This window comes from Ahaetulla prasina, chromosome 7 (assembly GCF_028640845.1).
Source record: "Ahaetulla prasina isolate Xishuangbanna chromosome 7, ASM2864084v1, whole genome shotgun sequence".
NCBI lineage: Eukaryota > Metazoa > Chordata > Lepidosauria > Squamata > Colubridae > Ahaetulla > Ahaetulla prasina.
In genome coordinates, this window is record NC_080545.1 from 7,363,940 (window position 1) to 7,381,102 (window position 17,163).

General features: G+C 43.9%; 1 protein-coding gene across 2 annotated transcripts in view; it reads left to right on the forward strand.

Annotated features, from left to right (window-relative positions):
* Positions 1–17,163, forward strand: part of LAMB1 (laminin subunit beta 1) — a 94,485-nt gene that overhangs the window by 43,890 nt on the left and 33,432 nt on the right. For both annotated transcript variants that reach the window (XM_058191739.1, XM_058191741.1), the window contains exons 19-23: positions 620–851; positions 3,551–3,714; positions 5,464–5,688; positions 6,804–7,021; positions 7,903–7,999. In XM_058191739.1, coding sequence (XP_058047722.1) covers positions 620–851; positions 3,551–3,714; positions 5,464–5,688; positions 6,804–7,021; positions 7,903–7,999 — 936 coding nt within the window. The remainder of the gene's footprint in view (positions 1–619; positions 852–3,550; positions 3,715–5,463; positions 5,689–6,803; positions 7,022–7,902; positions 8,000–17,163) is intronic.

The following is a 17,163-nucleotide window of genomic DNA, read 5'->3' on the forward strand; positions in this document are numbered from 1 at the left end:
CCCTCAGGTGCTTTGGAGAATAGTTTGACTCCCTCTTCTTTGTGGCACCTCTGAGATATTGGAAGACTTTCTATCATGTCTCCCCTAGTCCTTCTTTTCATTAAACTAGGCATACCCAGTTCTTGCAACCGTTCTTCATATGTTTTAGCCTCCAGTCCCCTAATCATCTTTGTTGCTCTTCTCTGCACTCTTTCTAGAGTCTCAACATCTTTTTTACATCATGATAATTTTTATCTTCTTATTTTTAACTTTTAGCCAAATCGAATTAGATTTTTATTGATATATTGTTTTTAACTGTTGTGTTACTGTTTTATTCTGGCTGTACACCGCCCTGAGTCTTTGGAGAAGGGCGGTATAAAAATATAAATAATAAATAAATAAATAAATAAATAAAAATAGCAACAAGTAAACCACTAATTTCTGAGCCCCAAGGACCCCATTATTCAACCTTGAGCTGCAAATATTCTCTTCTATTGACGAAACTAATTTTTCTAACGCTGGTCATTAACTAGCTGGAGATTTAAAAATCCACCAGTGCATTGATTATGGGTGGTGTCGACTTTCCACTTCATCCACATATCTGTATGGATTTTGTTTTTCGTTGTTGTTTTTTTTTAAGCCTGCGAGTGTCACGCCCAAGCTTCTGTAAATGCCTTCTGCCATCCGGAAACCGGGCAGTGTCAGTGTTTCCATGGAATTTACGGCCGTCAGTGTGACACTTGTCTGCCAGGATTTTGGGGGTTCCCGAGCTGTCAACCCTGCCAATGCAACGGTCACGCGGATGAGTGCGATCCCTACAGCGGGCAGTGCTTGAATTGTCGTGATTACACCTCGGGCGCCAACTGTGAGAGGTATTGTCTTCGTTTGGCTACACAGAAAATTTGGATTTTGGAAAGCGGCGTGCATGCAAGTTTTAACGTCAGGGGTTTTCCAGCCTTGGCAACCGTTTAAGACTTGTGGACTTCAACTCCCTGAATTCCCCTGGTAGCTTATTTAAAGGTAAAGGTAAAGGTTCCCCTCACACATACAGGCTAGTCGTTCCTGACTCTAGGGGGCGGTGCTCATCTCCATTTCAAAGCCGAAGAGCCAGCGCTGTCCAAAAACGTCTCCGTGGTCATGTGGCCGGCATGACTTAACGCCAAAGGCACATGGAACGCTGTTGCCTTCCCACCAAAGGTGGTCCCTATTTTTCCACTTGCATTTTTTACGTGCTTTCGAACTGATAGGTTGGCAGAAGCCGGGACAAGTCACGGGAGCTCACCCCATTATGCAGCGCTAGGGATTCGAACCGCTGAACTGCCAACCTTTCTATCGACAAGCTCAGCATCTTACCCACTAAGCCCAGCTTGGTAGCTTATTTAAGAAGGGATTAAAAACAGAGGGATTTCTTGTTTGTTTTTTTAAAAGCATCCTTCAGGAACACTTCCAGTTCCTAAATTTTACTGGGACACTGTCACCCCCAAGATTGGTGAGATTGTAGGTGGGGTAAAAATTTGAATGAGCCTCGGTGGCGCAGTGGTTAGAGTGCGGTACTGCAGGCTACTTCTGCTGACTGCCGGCTGCCTGCAATTTGGCAGTTCGAATCTCACCAGGCTCAAGGTTGACTCAGCTTTCCGTCCTTCTGAGGTCGGTCAAATGAGGACTGAGATTGTTGGGGGCAAGAGGCTGACTCTATAAACCGCTTAGAGCAGGAGTCCCCAACCTTTCGAACCTCAGGGACCACTAAATTCATAATTTTAAATCCCACAGACCACTAATATGATCTGCCTAATGACCAGCTGGGTAGGCGTGGCTAGGTGGTCATGTGACTGGGTGGGCGTGGCCAACTCGATGTCACTCACATCGAGGGGTGCCTCGCCAGCCTCTACTCACCCCTCCCCTCCCAGCCACTCCTTGCCTCCCTGCCCAAGCTCCTTAGGGCCCCAAGAAGAAAGCAGTTGTTGGAGCTAAGCAGCCACCATGAGAAAGAGTTGGCAAAACAGCTGCTCAGTTCAAATTGGATCTGACCGAGAAGGAGGCTCAGCAGAAGCACCTCACTGAGGACTAGGAGCATAGGCTTTCCAAGCAGAGGGAAGACCTGCGGGAGTGCAAGGCCAGGTACCAGTGCCTGGAGGCTCAGCGGGCTGAGATAGTCAGCCAGTTCCAGGTAATGATGCAATCCCATTGGAACAAGGCCGTTCGGCTCTTTGCCACCAGCAGTGCTTCCCTCCAGCCTTTGCCCAAAGCCCCTCACCAGGAGGCTAAAGCAGACCCCAAGTTGGAATTTCTGCCCCCCTCCAACCCACACAAAAAGACCCCGAAGGGGGAGACTCTCTGCAGTAACACAAACATTCATTGCACGTATCTGTCTGTTGTGGCTCCAGCCCCCAAACCTGGCCCCATGCCCGAAAGTGACTCCGAAAGTGAGGGGGAAGGGCCGGTAAGGCTTACCTCAGAAGCACCGATTCCTTTGGCCCGGCTCCAGGAGCCAGAACCAGGCCAGTCAGAGGACGTAATGAGGGTGACAGCCCCTGATTCCTCCCTTCCTCAGGCTACGCCTTCAGATGCAGCTGATAATCATACTAATCAAGCCTGGATCGACCCACGCTTCAGAAGATTAGAGAGGCGGCATCATCAAAGGGAAGGGTAGGGCTGGATACCCACCCCACAGGATATATAAGGAGCTTTGGGACTGCTCTCAGTTCCACGGGAAGCAAATTAGCTGAACCGTGTCGAAGTGAGCTGAAGTCTTAATCTGTTTGAACTTTTTGGCAGGCAGCTGCGTTTTCCCGGCCAGGACTGATAGGAGCCAGGAACCCACTGGCTGTAGGCCAGCTCGTTACTCCAGAGTGAGGACGGAGACAGAACACTGTCTGAGAGACCGTAGTTTGAGGACCCTAATTTAGTGCAATATAAAAAATGCAAATAATTTTTCTGCGGACCACCAAAATTTTCTCGTTGGTGATCGTTGGCTTAGAGAAAGCTGTAAAACACTGTGAAGCGGTATATAAGTCTAAGTGCTATTGCTATTGAATAAACAAATAAACAAAAGGCTGATATTTTAAAGGTCTAATGAAAACAGCTTTAGGCTGTTCCTTTATATCGTACAGGTAGTCCTCGGCTTAACGACCGCAGTTGAGTCCCAAATTTCTGTTGTTAAGTGAGGCATTTGTTCAGTGAGTTTTGCCCCTTTCTTGCCACGGTTTGTTAAGTGAATCCCTGCAGTTGATAAGTTAGTAACCCAGTTGTTAAGTGAATCCAGCTTTCCCCCCCCCCCTTGATTTTGCTCATCGCCAAAGGGGATCACGTGACCCCGGGACACTGCAACCGTCGTAAGTATGAACCAGTTGTCAAGCATCCGAATGCAAATCACGTGATGCTGCAATGGTGGAAAAAGGGTCGTAAGTCACTTTTGTTCAGTGCCTTTGTAACTTTGAACGGTCCCTAAATGAATTGTTGTAAGTTGAGAATTACACAGAGGAAAACATTTCATTAGTTAATAAGCATATATTCAGTCAATCAATGTCCTGTATCATATGTCTTGTGGGAAACCTTGTACTGTACAATTTAGGTGCCTCTCTGGTTTTTATGGAGATCCAGTCTTGGGATCAGGCGATCACTGCCGTCCTTGTCCTTGCCCAGATGGACCGGAAAGTGGGCGCCAGTTTGCCAACGGATGTTATCAAGACCGGATTACGTTACAGGTGGTGTGCGTTTGTGAGAGAGGATATAAAGGTAATTTTTTTTTTGGGTCGTTTAACGACCCCGTAATCTCTTGAGGGGTGGAGTCGGAGCAACTGAATGGAGCCGAGTGTTTACTGGCCGGATGCCCTTCCTGTCGCCAATGCAGAGTTCGCAGCAGATATATTCTCGTTGTGCCCAGAGTAGAGAAATATCTGCCTCTACCTAGGATCGAACTCACAGCCTCCTGATTGTGAGGCGAGAGCTCCACCGCTAGGCCACTGCACCACTCATATAAAAGTAAATGGTTTTGTGACATACTGTAACTACAGGTAGTCCTCGACTTATGACCGCAATTGAGCTCCAAACTTCCGCAAGAGAGTTGTTAAGTGAGTTTTGCCCCGTTTTACAACCTTTCTTCCCATGGTTGTTAAGCGAATCACTGCAGTTATTAAGTTAGTCACACGGTTGTTAAGTGGATCTGGCTTCCCCCTTGACTTTGCTTGTGAGAAGGTCGAAAAAGGGGATCACATGACCCCGAGACACTGCAATCGTCATAAATATGAGTCAGTCGCTAAGCAGCCGAGTTTTGATCACATGAGCGTAGGGAAGCTGCAAAGTTAAATGTGAAAAACAGTTGTTAGTCAATTTTTTTCAGGGGCGTTGTAATTTGGAACAGTCACTAAACAAATGGTCGTAAGTGGAGGAATGTTGATGCGTTACAAAGAGTTAATGATAGGTCCTGTTCCTTAACATGCACACATTATTTCTCTCACACTTTGGTTTCTGGCGGAATTCAAGCCAGTTTGATTTAGTGGTTAAGGCACCAGGTTAGAAACCGTGAGACTGGGAGTTCTAGTCCCACCTTAGCCAAGAAAGCTGGTTGGGTGACTTTGGTCCAATCACCAGAAGACTGGGAGTTCTAATCCCGCCTTAGCCATGAAAGCCAGCTGGGTGACTTTGGGCCAATCACCAGAAGACTGGGAGTTCTAGTCCTGCCTTAGCCATAAAGGCCAGTTGGGTGTTTTTAGTCCAATCACCAGGAGACTGGGAGTTCTAGTCCCGCCTTAGCCATGAAAGCTGGTTGGGAGACTTTGGTCCAATCACCTTCAGACTGGGAGTTCTAATCCTGCCTTAGCCATAAAGGCCAGTTGGGTGTCTTTGGTCCAATCACTAGGAGACTGGGAGTTCTAGTCCCGCCTTAGCCATGAAAGCTGGTTGGGTGACTTTGGTCTAATCACCAGAAGACTGGGAGTTCTAATCCCGCCTTAGCCATGAAAGCCAGCTGGGTGACTTTGGGCCAATCACTAGGAGACTGGGAGTTCTAGTCCCGCCTTAGCCATGAAAGACTTTGGTCCAATCACCTGGAGACTGGGAGTTCTAGTCCCGCCTTAAGCATAAAAGCAAATTGGGTGGCTTTGGGCCAATCACCTTCAGACTGGGAGTTCTAGTCCTGCCTTAGCCATAAAGGCCAGTTGGGTGTCTTTGGTCCAATCACTAGGAGACTGGGAGTTCTAGTCCCGCCTTAGCCATGAAAGCTGGTTGGGTGACTTTGGTCCAATCACCTGGAGACTGGGAGTTCTAGTCCTGCCTTAGCAATGAAAGCCAGCTGGGTGCCTTTGGGCCAGTCACTCTCTCTCAGCCCAACCCACCTCACAGGATTGTTGTTGTTGCGTGGCACATAGGAGGAAGAAAGTATATTGTATATGTTTGTCCCCTTGGGTAGAAATCATAAAAGGCGGGATACAAACAAATGATAATTTGCTGAAGATTTCCCTTTTACTTTGATTGCTGGTTGAACAGGAAGCAGATGCGACGAATGTGCCTCGGGCTTTTTCGGAAACCCTGAAGAGGTTGGCGGGAGATGCTATCCCTGCCAGTGTAACAACAACATCGACTCCTCTGATCCGGAAGCTTGTGACAAAAAGACCGGGTTGTGTCTCAGGTGTCTGTTCCACACCCAAGGCGAACACTGCCAAGAATGTAAACCTGGCTACTACGGATGGGCTCTTCAACAGGATTGTAGGAGTGAGTGGACACGGGACCTCTGCCTTTGATTTCTGTGGGTACCCTTGGGCCTTAGATCAGGGGTGTCAAACTCAAGGCCTTTGGGCCGGATTCGGCCCGCAAGGTGCTTACATCTAGCCCGCGGGGCCACTTTGGAAACAGCGAAGGATCGGCCCATGGTGCCTCTACCAGCAAAAACGGAGCTCAGGTGGCTGTGACCGCCTCCTGCAACCCTCTGCCAGTGAAAATGGAGCTCCCGAGCTCCATTTTTGCTGGCGGATGGTTGCAGGAGGCCTGTTGTGACTCGTCCTCCCACCTCTCCTCAGCCGGGCCCCTCCCGTCTCCAACTGGGCCTTTTATCAGACTCAGAGTCTGATAATGAAGATGAATGGCCTGTCATGACTCCAGCCCCCGGCCCTGGCCCCATGCCCGGAGAGGATTCCAGGAGTGAAAGGAGAAGCTCAATAAACCTCACTCATACAGCGTGTGTTCCTTTGGCTCAGCCTTCAGAGCAGGAGGCCAGCCAGGTGGTAGAATTACCCGGGCCTACTCCCTCTGACCCCTCCCTTTCCCAGACGCTGACAGCAGATCCAGCTGAAGACAATTAACAGTGGGAGGACCCTCGCTTCTGGAGATCTGAGAGGCGACGCCAGCAGAAGGAAGGGTGGGGCAGGCCTGGATAAATGCTGAGTCATGGAGCCACACCCCACAGCCTATATAAAGGACCTGCTTTTGGCATTCCAACCTTGAGTCAAGCAAAGTCTTATCTAGTTTGCTGATATCGGACCCTATCGCTGAAGTCACAACTTGGACTCCTGCCTGCCCTGATAAACCTCGAAGGAACTTGGCAAGCTGCAGAGGCTTCGTTGCCAAGTTTGTTATGGACTTCCTTGACTCGTTCGTCGGAGTGGGAGTGGGACACGACAAGGCCATTGCAGCCTCCCGAGCTCCATTTTTGCTATCAGAGCACTCAGACCACCACCGGCGCACCTGACCTGAGTGCTGTCGCACTGGCCATGCCCACCCTGGCCACGCCCCCACGCCCCCCAAGGTCAAACACAACCCTCAATGAAATCAAGTTTGACACGCCTGCCGTAAGACATAGTACATTAGCTTTTCCTACTCCTTCCTTCCAGAATGTGTCTGCAATTACCTCGGAACGGTGGGTCACCGTTGCAACGGCTCCGAAGACTGTGACTGCGAGAAAGAAACGGGCCAGTGCCAATGTCTCCCCAATGTGGTTGGGCAGAATTGCGATCATTGCGCCCCGAACACATGGAAACTGAGCAGCGGGACCGGATGCGAAACCTGCACCTGTAGTCCGGAGCATTCCTTTGGCCCGTCTTGCAACGAGGTGAGGAAGATTTATCGGAGCGAAGGATGGCAGAGGGATACTAGCTCTGGTTCTTTTCGGGATTTTCAGATATCTTAAGAGCTAAACTCCACGCTCCAGGAAATAATGGAGGAATACTTCCTTCCAGAAGAGACGCCATTTTGGGGAAATGTGGGTAAGGGATTGGGCTAGAAACCAGGAGACTGAGAATTCTAGTCCTGCCTTAGGCAAGAAAGTCAGCTGAGTAACTTTGGGCCAATCACCAGGAGACAGTGAGTTCTGGTCCTGCCTTAAGCATGAAAGCTGGCTGAGTGAAACACCAGGAAATAGTGAGTTCTAGTCCTGCCTTACGTAAGAAAGCCAGCTAGGTGACTTTGGGCCAATCACCAGGAGATAGTGAGTTCTAGTCCTGCCTTAGGTAAGAAAGCCAGCTAGGTGACTTTGGGCCAATCTGCAGGAGACAGTGAGTTCTAGTCCTGCCTTAGGCATGAAAGCTGGCTGGGTGAAACACCAGGAGATAGTGAGTTCTAGTCCTGCCTTAGGTAAGAAAGCTAGCTAGGTGACTTTGGGCCAATCACCAGGAGACAGTGAGTTCTAGTTCTGCCTTAGGCTTGAAAACCTGTTAGGTGTCTTTAGGCCAATCCCCAGGAGACGGTGTGTTCTAGTCCCACCTTAGGCGTGAAAGCTAGTTGGTTTTTCTATGTCCTTCTCTCATAGCATCCGCCATGATTTAGAAAGAACGCAATCAAGAGGAATTAAGACAGGCTGGATGAATTGATCATATTTTTAAAAAACGATGACGTTCCTAGTTATGGATCCATATCAGGACCAGCCTGGCTTTTGTACTGACCTGTCAGGTGGTCTAAAATTATTTGTCTCCCACTCCCCTTTTAAATTAATAGTTCACCGGGCAGTGCCAATGTATGCCAGGATTCGGGGGACGGACCTGTACAGAATGTCAGGAATATTTCTGGGGTGACCCTACCATAGGCTGCCAAGGTAAGTCCTTCCTTGTCAGGGGGGAGGGATGTATATTCAAATATTCCAATGCAGGGAGTCCTCGATTTACGACCACAATTGAGCCAACCTTTCTGTTGCTAAGGGAGACAAATTGTTCAGTGAGTTTTGCCCTGTCTTGCCGCAGCTGTTAAGTGAATCGCTGAAGCGGTTAAGTTAGTAACATGGTTGTTAAGGTGGCAAAACTTCAACCGGTCATTAAATGAGGCGAGGACAACCTATAACCAATGTTGGTAGGGTTCTGATATTCTGGGACAATCCGAGATAGTTGAAGATGGTTTGTTTTGTGACGATGTTTGCGGAACGAGCAAAGTACCATTCACATTGGTTGCATTTTATTTGGATGCAAGAAATTAGATGCAAGACTGGGAAAGATAAGCGTACTATCCTTAGTCTCTTAATGTTGCAATATAGGTTATTTATCCAGGACTTGTTAACAAAGCTTTATCTCTTATGTTGCAATTACATTTTCTGCAAAGAACTTTAAAAAGATCTCCGGGCAGGCTTATCTGGTGTTCTATTTTAGTGGAGTTAAATTTAACATCGTTGGATTTAAATAGTAGTTTGTGAATAACATCGTTACATATAAAAATTAAAATGAGATTTTGCAGGGTTGTATGGAAAGTGCAGTCTTGATTTAGATTTGCATGCTTTTTAATTGCTTAATTAAAACTGTAACAAATGTAAACTTCTGCAAAAGAAGGAAGCAGAATGCGTTAAAACTATAGAAATAAGTGAAAATGCCGAAAAGACTACAGATTGTAAAATTCAGTCATATATGCAATAAAAAGTAAGAAGGAAAGAAAGCAGAGGAAGGAAGGAAGGAAGACAGAAAGAGAGAAAGGAAGGAAGGAAGGGAAGAGAAGGGAGAAAAGAGAGAGGAAGGAAGGAAGACAAAGAGAGGAAGGAAGGAAGGAAGGAAGGAAGGAAGGAAGGAAGGAAGGAAGGAAGGAAGGAAGGAAGGAAGGAAGGAAGGAAGGAAGGAAGGATCAGTTAAATCAGTTAATATAATATAATAATATAACAACAGAGTTGGAAGGGACCTTGAAGGCCTTCTAGTCCAACCCCCTGCCCAGGCAGGAAACCCTACACCATCTCAGTCAGATGGTTATCCAACATTTTCTTAAAAATTTCCAGCGTTGGAGCATTCACAACTTCCTTATATGCTTCTTTAATAAGTAGTTTTACCATACTTAGATTTAATTGAATTTTATAGTCTGTACTATTTGGGCATTTTCAATTATTTCTACACTTTTAACACATTCTGTTTCCTTCCTCTTCTGCAAGAGTTCACTTGTGTTACAGTTTTAATTAAACAATAAAAAATAATAATGTTTTCGTGACTTGCAGCTGTAATCCAGTCAAACCTTCTTGCGAAATTGGTTGATTTAATTAATTTAATTTAATTTGGTTAATATTTTCCAAGTATTATCCGCAGTATTGGCCTTTTACGTTCTTGGCTTTGGGTATCATACAGCTATTCAGGGCCTCGGATAACGCTGAAATTCTGTTTTTAAATGCACACCTCTGACGCCAAAATGTATTGTCATGCTTTGACCGATTCTTAACGTTTTCCGTGACAGGAATGTCTTTTCTTTCTCATTTTTTAAAGCTGTGGCTATTTTCACACATGAAGTTAACAGTGGTTTAAACTTAAGCTTTCCAAACTTGCCAACTTTAAGACTTGTGGATTATAACTCCCAGAATTCCCCATCCAGCCATGCTGACTGGGGAATTCTGGAGTTGAAGCCCACAAGTCTTAAGGTTGTATGTTTGGAGACTCCTGGTTTAGACGGGCTGCTAAATTCTTCCTCTTATTTGGGAGGTTTCCGCTTTTGGTTTAAAAGCTATGACATTTTCGTTATATTTGAACCGAGGGGGTGGGATGTGGGATCACAATGTGGTGAGCTGGAGGGAATAACCTTGAGGGACAGGAGAAAAAGAAAGCTACCCCCTCAGTACAACCATCAGATAAAGGAAACCTGAGCCTGGAATAGAATTGTAATTTGAGAACATGCCTCCGAATAAGGTTCTTTCTAGTTCCCTCAGAGATTTATTTATTTATTATTAATTAAATTTCTATACCGCCCTTCTCCCGAAGGACTCAGGGCGGTGTACAGCCTTATTTAAAACACATAAATACATAATATAAATCCCAGATTTAAAATGCATTTAAAACGAAATATTTAACAGGCCAAAAGAACTAAAACGGTCATAGTCCGATATAAAACCCTTAAAATTTAAAATTATAAATAGATTAATACATTAAAATTAAGTTAAAATTAAATTAAAACACTTAGGCTAGTCCCGCCCGATTGAATAATAGAGTCTTCAGTTCCCGCTTGAAGGTTCGGAGGTCGGGAAGTTGGCGTAGCCCTGGAGGTAACTCGTTTCGTAGGGTCGGTGCTGCCACAGAGAAGGCTCTCCCCCTGGATGAAGGAAAAGCACATTCAGACTTGCAAGACTGTCTTCTTATATTTTTATAATATATTAATATCAGTGGTGAAATCTGAACCGGTTTACTACCGGTTCGCTGGCTGTGCATGCGCTCTGTGGGCGCCACGTACCAAATGCGAGGTGCGTGTGTGTGTGCAGTTCATGCCAAAAGGAGGCATGGGGTAAGTAGAACAGCGCAGGGTGTGTGTGTCTGTGTGATCAGCTGTGGTGCGCGATCTTTTTTTTTCCCTTTTAAAAGCATTTTTTTTTACAACCTATTCGGCCGAAAAAATGCTTTTAAAAGTAAATAAATAAAAAAAAGCTCTGACGATCACACGGCTCAGCTGTGATCGTCAGCGCCTTTTATTTTTACCTTTTAAAAGCCTTTTTTTTTACAACCTCTTCGGCCGAATAGGTTGTTAAAAAAAATGCTTTTAAAAGTTTTTTTTAAAAAAAGGCTCTGACAATCAGGCAGCTCAGCTGTGAGAGTCTCTTTTTTTACCTTTTAAAAGCATTTTTTAAAAGAAGCAGGCAAGCGGGCAATTGGGTGGGCATTGGTGGGGGGGGCAGGGATTTTTGCTACCGGTTCTCCGAACCATCCGCCACCATCACTATCGGATCGCCCGATCCGGTCCGAACTGGTAGCATTTCACCCCTGATTTATATTATAAAAAATAGAATGATAAAAATATAGGGGTGCCGTGCGGTGGTGAAATTCAATTTTTTTTTACTAACGGTTCTGTGGGCGTGGCTTGGTGGGCGTGGCAGGGGAAGGATACTGCAAAATCTGCATTTCCACCCCACTCCAGGGGAAGAATACTGCAAAATCCCCATTCCCACCACACTCCTGGGGGAATGATATTGCAAAATCCCCATTCCCACCCCACTCCTGGGGGAACGATATTGCAAAATCCCCATTCCCACCCCACTCCTGTGGGAATGATACTGCAAAATCCCTATTCCCACCCTACTCTGGGGCCAGCCAGAGGTGGTATTTGCCAGTTCTCCGAACTACTCAAAATTTCCGCTACCGGTTCTCCGAACTACTCAAAATTTCCGCTACCGGTTCTCCGAACTACTCAAAATTTCCACTACCGGTTCTCCGAACTATTCAAAATTTCCGCTACCGGTTCTCCGAACTACTCAAAATTTCCGCTACCGGTTCTCCGAACTACTCAAAATTTCTGCTACCGGTTCTCCAGAACCTGCTGGATTTCCAATCCTGAGTGACATGAAAGGAGTGTTCCAATATCTAAAGGGCTACCACAAAGAAGAGGGAGTCAATTTATTTTCCAATAGCTCAGAAGGCAAGATAAGAAGCAATGGGTGGAAATTAAATCGAGAGAAGCAACCTAGAATTAAGGAGAAATTTCTTGAGAGTGAGGACAATTAACCAGTGGAACAGGCTTACCTTCTAAGGTTGTGGGTGCTTCATCATTGGAGGTTTTTAAGAAGAGATTGGACAACCATTTGTCTGAAATGGAATAAGTTCTCCTGCTTGAGCAGGGGGTTGGACTAGAAGACCTCCAAGGTCCCTTCGAAACTCTGTTATTCTGTATTCTGCCACAAAAGCTCAGCATTTTCAGTGGAATTTCTTTTAATTGATGCAAAATGTCAGTATTTCAGTGGAACGTGTGTGTGTGTGTGTTTTAACTAAGGAAATGAATGGCCTCTAGAAGGCAAGCCAGTCCCATTTCAAGCTTTCTTTTTTAAATAAATAAATGTGTTTGGTTTTTTTTAATTTGCATTTATATCCCGCCCTTCTCCGAAGACTCAGGGCGGCTTACACTATGTTAAGCAATAGTCTTCATCCATTTGTATATTATATACAAAGTCAACTTAAAATTTAAAAATGGGAGTGAAAATTGAGACCGCACCGTACCTACCTGTACTTGACTATTTTAGAGTTTATATAAATTGGCCTGTTCTTAAATAAACGTGATCTCCTGAGTCATGGGAGGTGAGATAACAGAATAGATTTCCCCTCCTGTGAGAAGCTCCTTTGCTTAAGTCTTTTGTTTGTTTGGGCATTTATGCCTAGTCGTGTTATCTTCTGTTTGTGGAAGGAAGTGCCATTATCTTTCTTTCAAACCTGGGTGAGATAGTAGGGTAGATGCCAACTTTTGTCTTTATGACCACATAAGAGATCATTTATTTATCATTCATTCATTCGTTCATTCATTCATTCAGTTTGTGCTATTTGGCTTCCAGCATCTATACCAATTACACATAGCTCTTTTCTTTCCACTCACTCTTAATGTATAATGTGTATGTGTGTGTGTTTGTGTATATGTATGGAAAGAGAGGGGTGGAAGGAGGGAGGGAGAGAGAGAGAGAGAGAGAGAGAGAGAGAGAGAGAGAGAGAGAGAGATTTATTTTATGATCTATGGATAGAGTGGAATAGAATTCTTTATTGACCAAGTGCGATTGGACACACAAGGGATATTTGTCTCCGGTGCAGAAGCTCTCGGTGTACATACAAAGTGATGTCATGTAGACCATAAATCATTAGACACAAACAACAAGCGATAAATTATAAGATACCAAGAGGAGAAGGTAGTAGGAAAGATAAGAAGATAGGAAAGACTGGGAAACTCTCAGTGTACATACAAACAACAAAGTGGTAAGTCATAGATTCAGAAATCATAAGAGACAATCATAAATCTTAAGACACAAACAACGGTAAATCATAAGCTACCAAAAGAAGATGGTAGTAGGAAAGATAGAAGATGAGTAACATGAGAAGATCGATCTATCATTTATCTATCATCTGTATCTATCTATCTGTCTATATCTATCTATCTATACCTATCTATCATCTATATCTATCTGTCTATCATCTATCTATCATCTATCTATATCTATCTATATCTTATATCTCTTACCAATCTATCATCTATATCTATCTGTCTATATCTATTTATCTAACATCTATATCTATCTATCTGTCTATATCTATCTATCATCTATCATTTATCTATCATCTGTATCTATCTATTGTCTATTGTCTATATCTATCTATCATCTATCTATGTCTATATCTGTCTCTGTCAATCTTCTTCTATCTATTTATCTATCTTATATCTCCATTCATATCTATCTATCTATCTATCTATCTATCTATCTATCTATCTATCTATCTATCTATCTATCATCTATCAATTTCTATGTGGATTTTAAATACAGAATTATAGAGTTGGAAGGAACAAATTATTAGGCCTTCTAATGAGATACCCGTTCTGTGCAGACATCTATTTTGCTGGAATCCCTGCATATATGGCTGTCCAGCCTCTTACTTGAACCTTTTCAAATAAGGAGAACTACCGTATCTCTGGATAATTAGTTTCAAAGTCAACAAACTCAAATCGAGTTTGTCCTTACCTTCAGAATCTGCCTTCCTGTAACTTAAACCTTTTATTCCCTGCCCTGCATTCTGGAATGGTAATTTACAGAGCATCGGCCTTGTTCTGCCAGATGTCCTCTTAGGTATTTGAGGAATGTTATATCCCCTTTTTGGTCTTCTCAAGGTTAGATGTTCCAGTTTGTTCATCCTTTGTAGGATGCAGTTTTGAATTCTTTGCCCTCTGCTCTCTTCTTTGAACATGTTCCAGGTTTTTTTTCCTGAACCCTCCTTAAATCTTATTATGCCCAGACTTGTCAAATCCTTGTTTTATAACTAGGATGATATAACGATGAAGTATCCGAGCGTTGATTTCTGATCCACAGGGATGTTTATTCATTCACGCTAAGCTAAGTTTACATTCTCCCTGTGTGTTTAGTTCTGTTCTAATATCGATGGAGGGTTAAGTATGTTTGGAATGTGAAGAATACAGACCTGGACCATGTCATCAAAAAGCTACAAGGTGGTTGTCTGTCCTTCAAATGGCTGCCATTGGTGGGCCTAAAACAGATCTGGGTTTTTGGATCGAGAAGTCCACAGAGTAATTTATCAGAATACAGAATAACAAGAGTTGGAAGGGACCTCAAATGTCACCCTTGGTTGGATTGGGGCAGCGGTGAAATCTGAACTGGTTTACTACCGGTTCGCTGGCTGGGCAGGCGTTTTGTGGGCCGGCATGCGCAGTGCACACCACGCACCAAATTCAAGGTGTGCGTGTGCAGTGCACGCCAAAAAGAGGCACGGGGTAAATAGAACAGTGTGCGGAGGGATGATCAGCTGTGGTGCGCATTCTTTTTTTTTTCTTTTAAAAGCATTGTTTTTACACTATTCCGCCAAATAGGTTGTAAAAAAATGCTTTTAAAACTAAAAAAGAAGGCTCTGATGATCAAGCAGCTCAGCTGTGATCGTCAGAGTCTCTTTTTTTACGTTTTAAAAGCATTTTTTTACAACCTATTCGGCCAAATAGGTTGAAAAAAAATGCTTTTAAAACTAAAAAAAAAAGGCTCTGACGATCAAGCAGCTCAGCTGTGATTGTCAGAGTCTCTTTTTTTACATTTTAAAAGCATTTTTTTACAACCTGTTCGGCCAAATAGGTTGTAAAAAAATGCTTTTAAAAATTAAAAAAAGGCTCTGACGATCAAGCAGCTCAGCTGTGATCATCAGAGTCTCTTTTTTTACATTTTAAAAGCATTTTTTTACAAGCTATTCGGCCGAATAGGTTGTTAAAAATGCTTTTAAAAGGTTAAAAAAAGGCTCTGACAATCGCGCGGCTCAGCTGTGATCGTCACAGAGCCTCTTTTTTTACCTTTTAAAATTATTTTTTAAAAGAAGCGGCAAGTGGGCAAGTGGACAACCGGGCAATTGGGTGGGCATGGGCAGGGTGGGGCAGGGATTTTGGCTACCGGTTCTCCAAACCACCCATCGCCATTGCTACCGGATTGGCCGAACCGGTCCGAACTAGGTGCATTTCACCCCTGGATTGGGGGCATTCCCACAACCAGTAACTTGATATGCTAAATATAAAATATGTTTTTTTAAAAAGCAATTTGGTCCAGTGGTTAAGGTCCAAGCTAGAAACCGGGAGGTGGTGAATTCTAGTCTCAGCTTAGCCCTGAAGGATGGTAGCGTGACTTTAGGTCAGTCTTCAGGAGATGAGTGATATGTTTTACTCACCTTAGTCATGAAAGCTGGTTGGGTAATTTTGAGTCAATCACCAGGAGATTGTGAGTTCTAGTCCCACTTTAACCATGAAAGCTGACTGGGTGACTTTGGGCCAATCACCAGGAGACCGAGAGTTGTAGTCCCGCCTTAGCCATGAAAGCCAGTTGGGTGACTTTGGGCCAATCACCAGGAGACCGAAAGTTCTAGTTCCACCTTAGCCATGAAAGACAGCTGGATGACTTTGGTCCAATCACCAAGCGACCGAAAGTTCTAGTCCCGCCTTAGTCATGAAAGCTGACTGGGTGACTTTGGGCCAATCACGAGGAGACAGAAAGTTCTAGTCCCACCTTAGCCATGAAAGACAGCTGGATGACTTTGGGCCAATCACCAGGAGACCGAGAGTTCTAGTCCCACCTTAGCCATGAAAGCTTACTGGGTGACCTTGGACCAGTCACTCTCTTTCTCTCAACCCAACCCACCTCACAGGGTTGTTGTTGTGGGGAAAATAGGAGAAAGGAGGTATGTTGGCTACCTCTTGCCCCCTTGAGTTTCTTATAAAAATAATAAGAGCGAGATGCAAATAAACGGATGAATAAAACAGCCCAAAGGAGGAATAACCTAATGGACTTGGGAGATCTTCAAGAGAACTTCAGCTGATGGCTCCAATGTTTGGTAGACCCAGCTTGGGAATTTGATGGATCGGTGAGTCCAAAACTAACCCATTAAGGGTTAAGTGGGACCTCCTCAACCCTCCCCCCCCAATGTCGATCCCCCCCCCACCTAATGTTCAAAGCAAAATGAATTGCCAGAGGGAGATGCATTCCATAGACAACCATTCACAGTGGGGGATGCTGGAGGGGCTTTGAAGAAAATAAAGCACTTTTATTTCTGAGAACAAAAAAGCCACTTTGTTAAAATTGCACAACTGCCTTTTTTTTTCTCCTTCCTCCTCTCTGTTTTGCATTCTTCTCTCTCTCCCCCAATTGATCAAATTTTGCACAAGAGAACCGGTTTTGTTTGAAGTAATTTGCTCCATTAAATGGCCTTTTACAATAAATAAATGGTGATTTTTAAATTTTATAAACAAATAAACATAGAATACATAATCAATCGTTCGGTACTTCATCTGAGTACATCTTTTGTGTCTTCTTCTTGTTCTCCAGTGTTAATCATTTCAGAATGTCATCGTATCATTTATTGTAACGTTTCTCTCACATTTCTTAGTTTACTATTAACAGATTTATCGATCTTCTCTCTCTCCCCCAATTGATCAAATTTTGCACAAGAGAACCGGTTTTGTTTGAAGTAATTTGCTCCATTAAATGGCCTTTTACAAACCCGGGCTAAAGAATGTGTGAATCCGTTTAAATAAATGGTGATTTTTAATTTTATAAACAAACATACAATACATAATCAATCGTTCGGTACTTCATCTGAGTACATTTTTATGTCTTCTTCTTGTTCTCCAGTGTTAATCATTTCAGAATGTCATCTTTTCATTTATTGTAACGTTTCTCTCACATTTCTTAGTTTACTATTAACAGATTTATCGATCTTCTCTCTCTCCCCCAATTGATCAAATTTTGCACAAGAGAACCGGTTTTGTTTGAAGTAATTTGCTCCATTAAATGGCCTTTTACAAACCCGG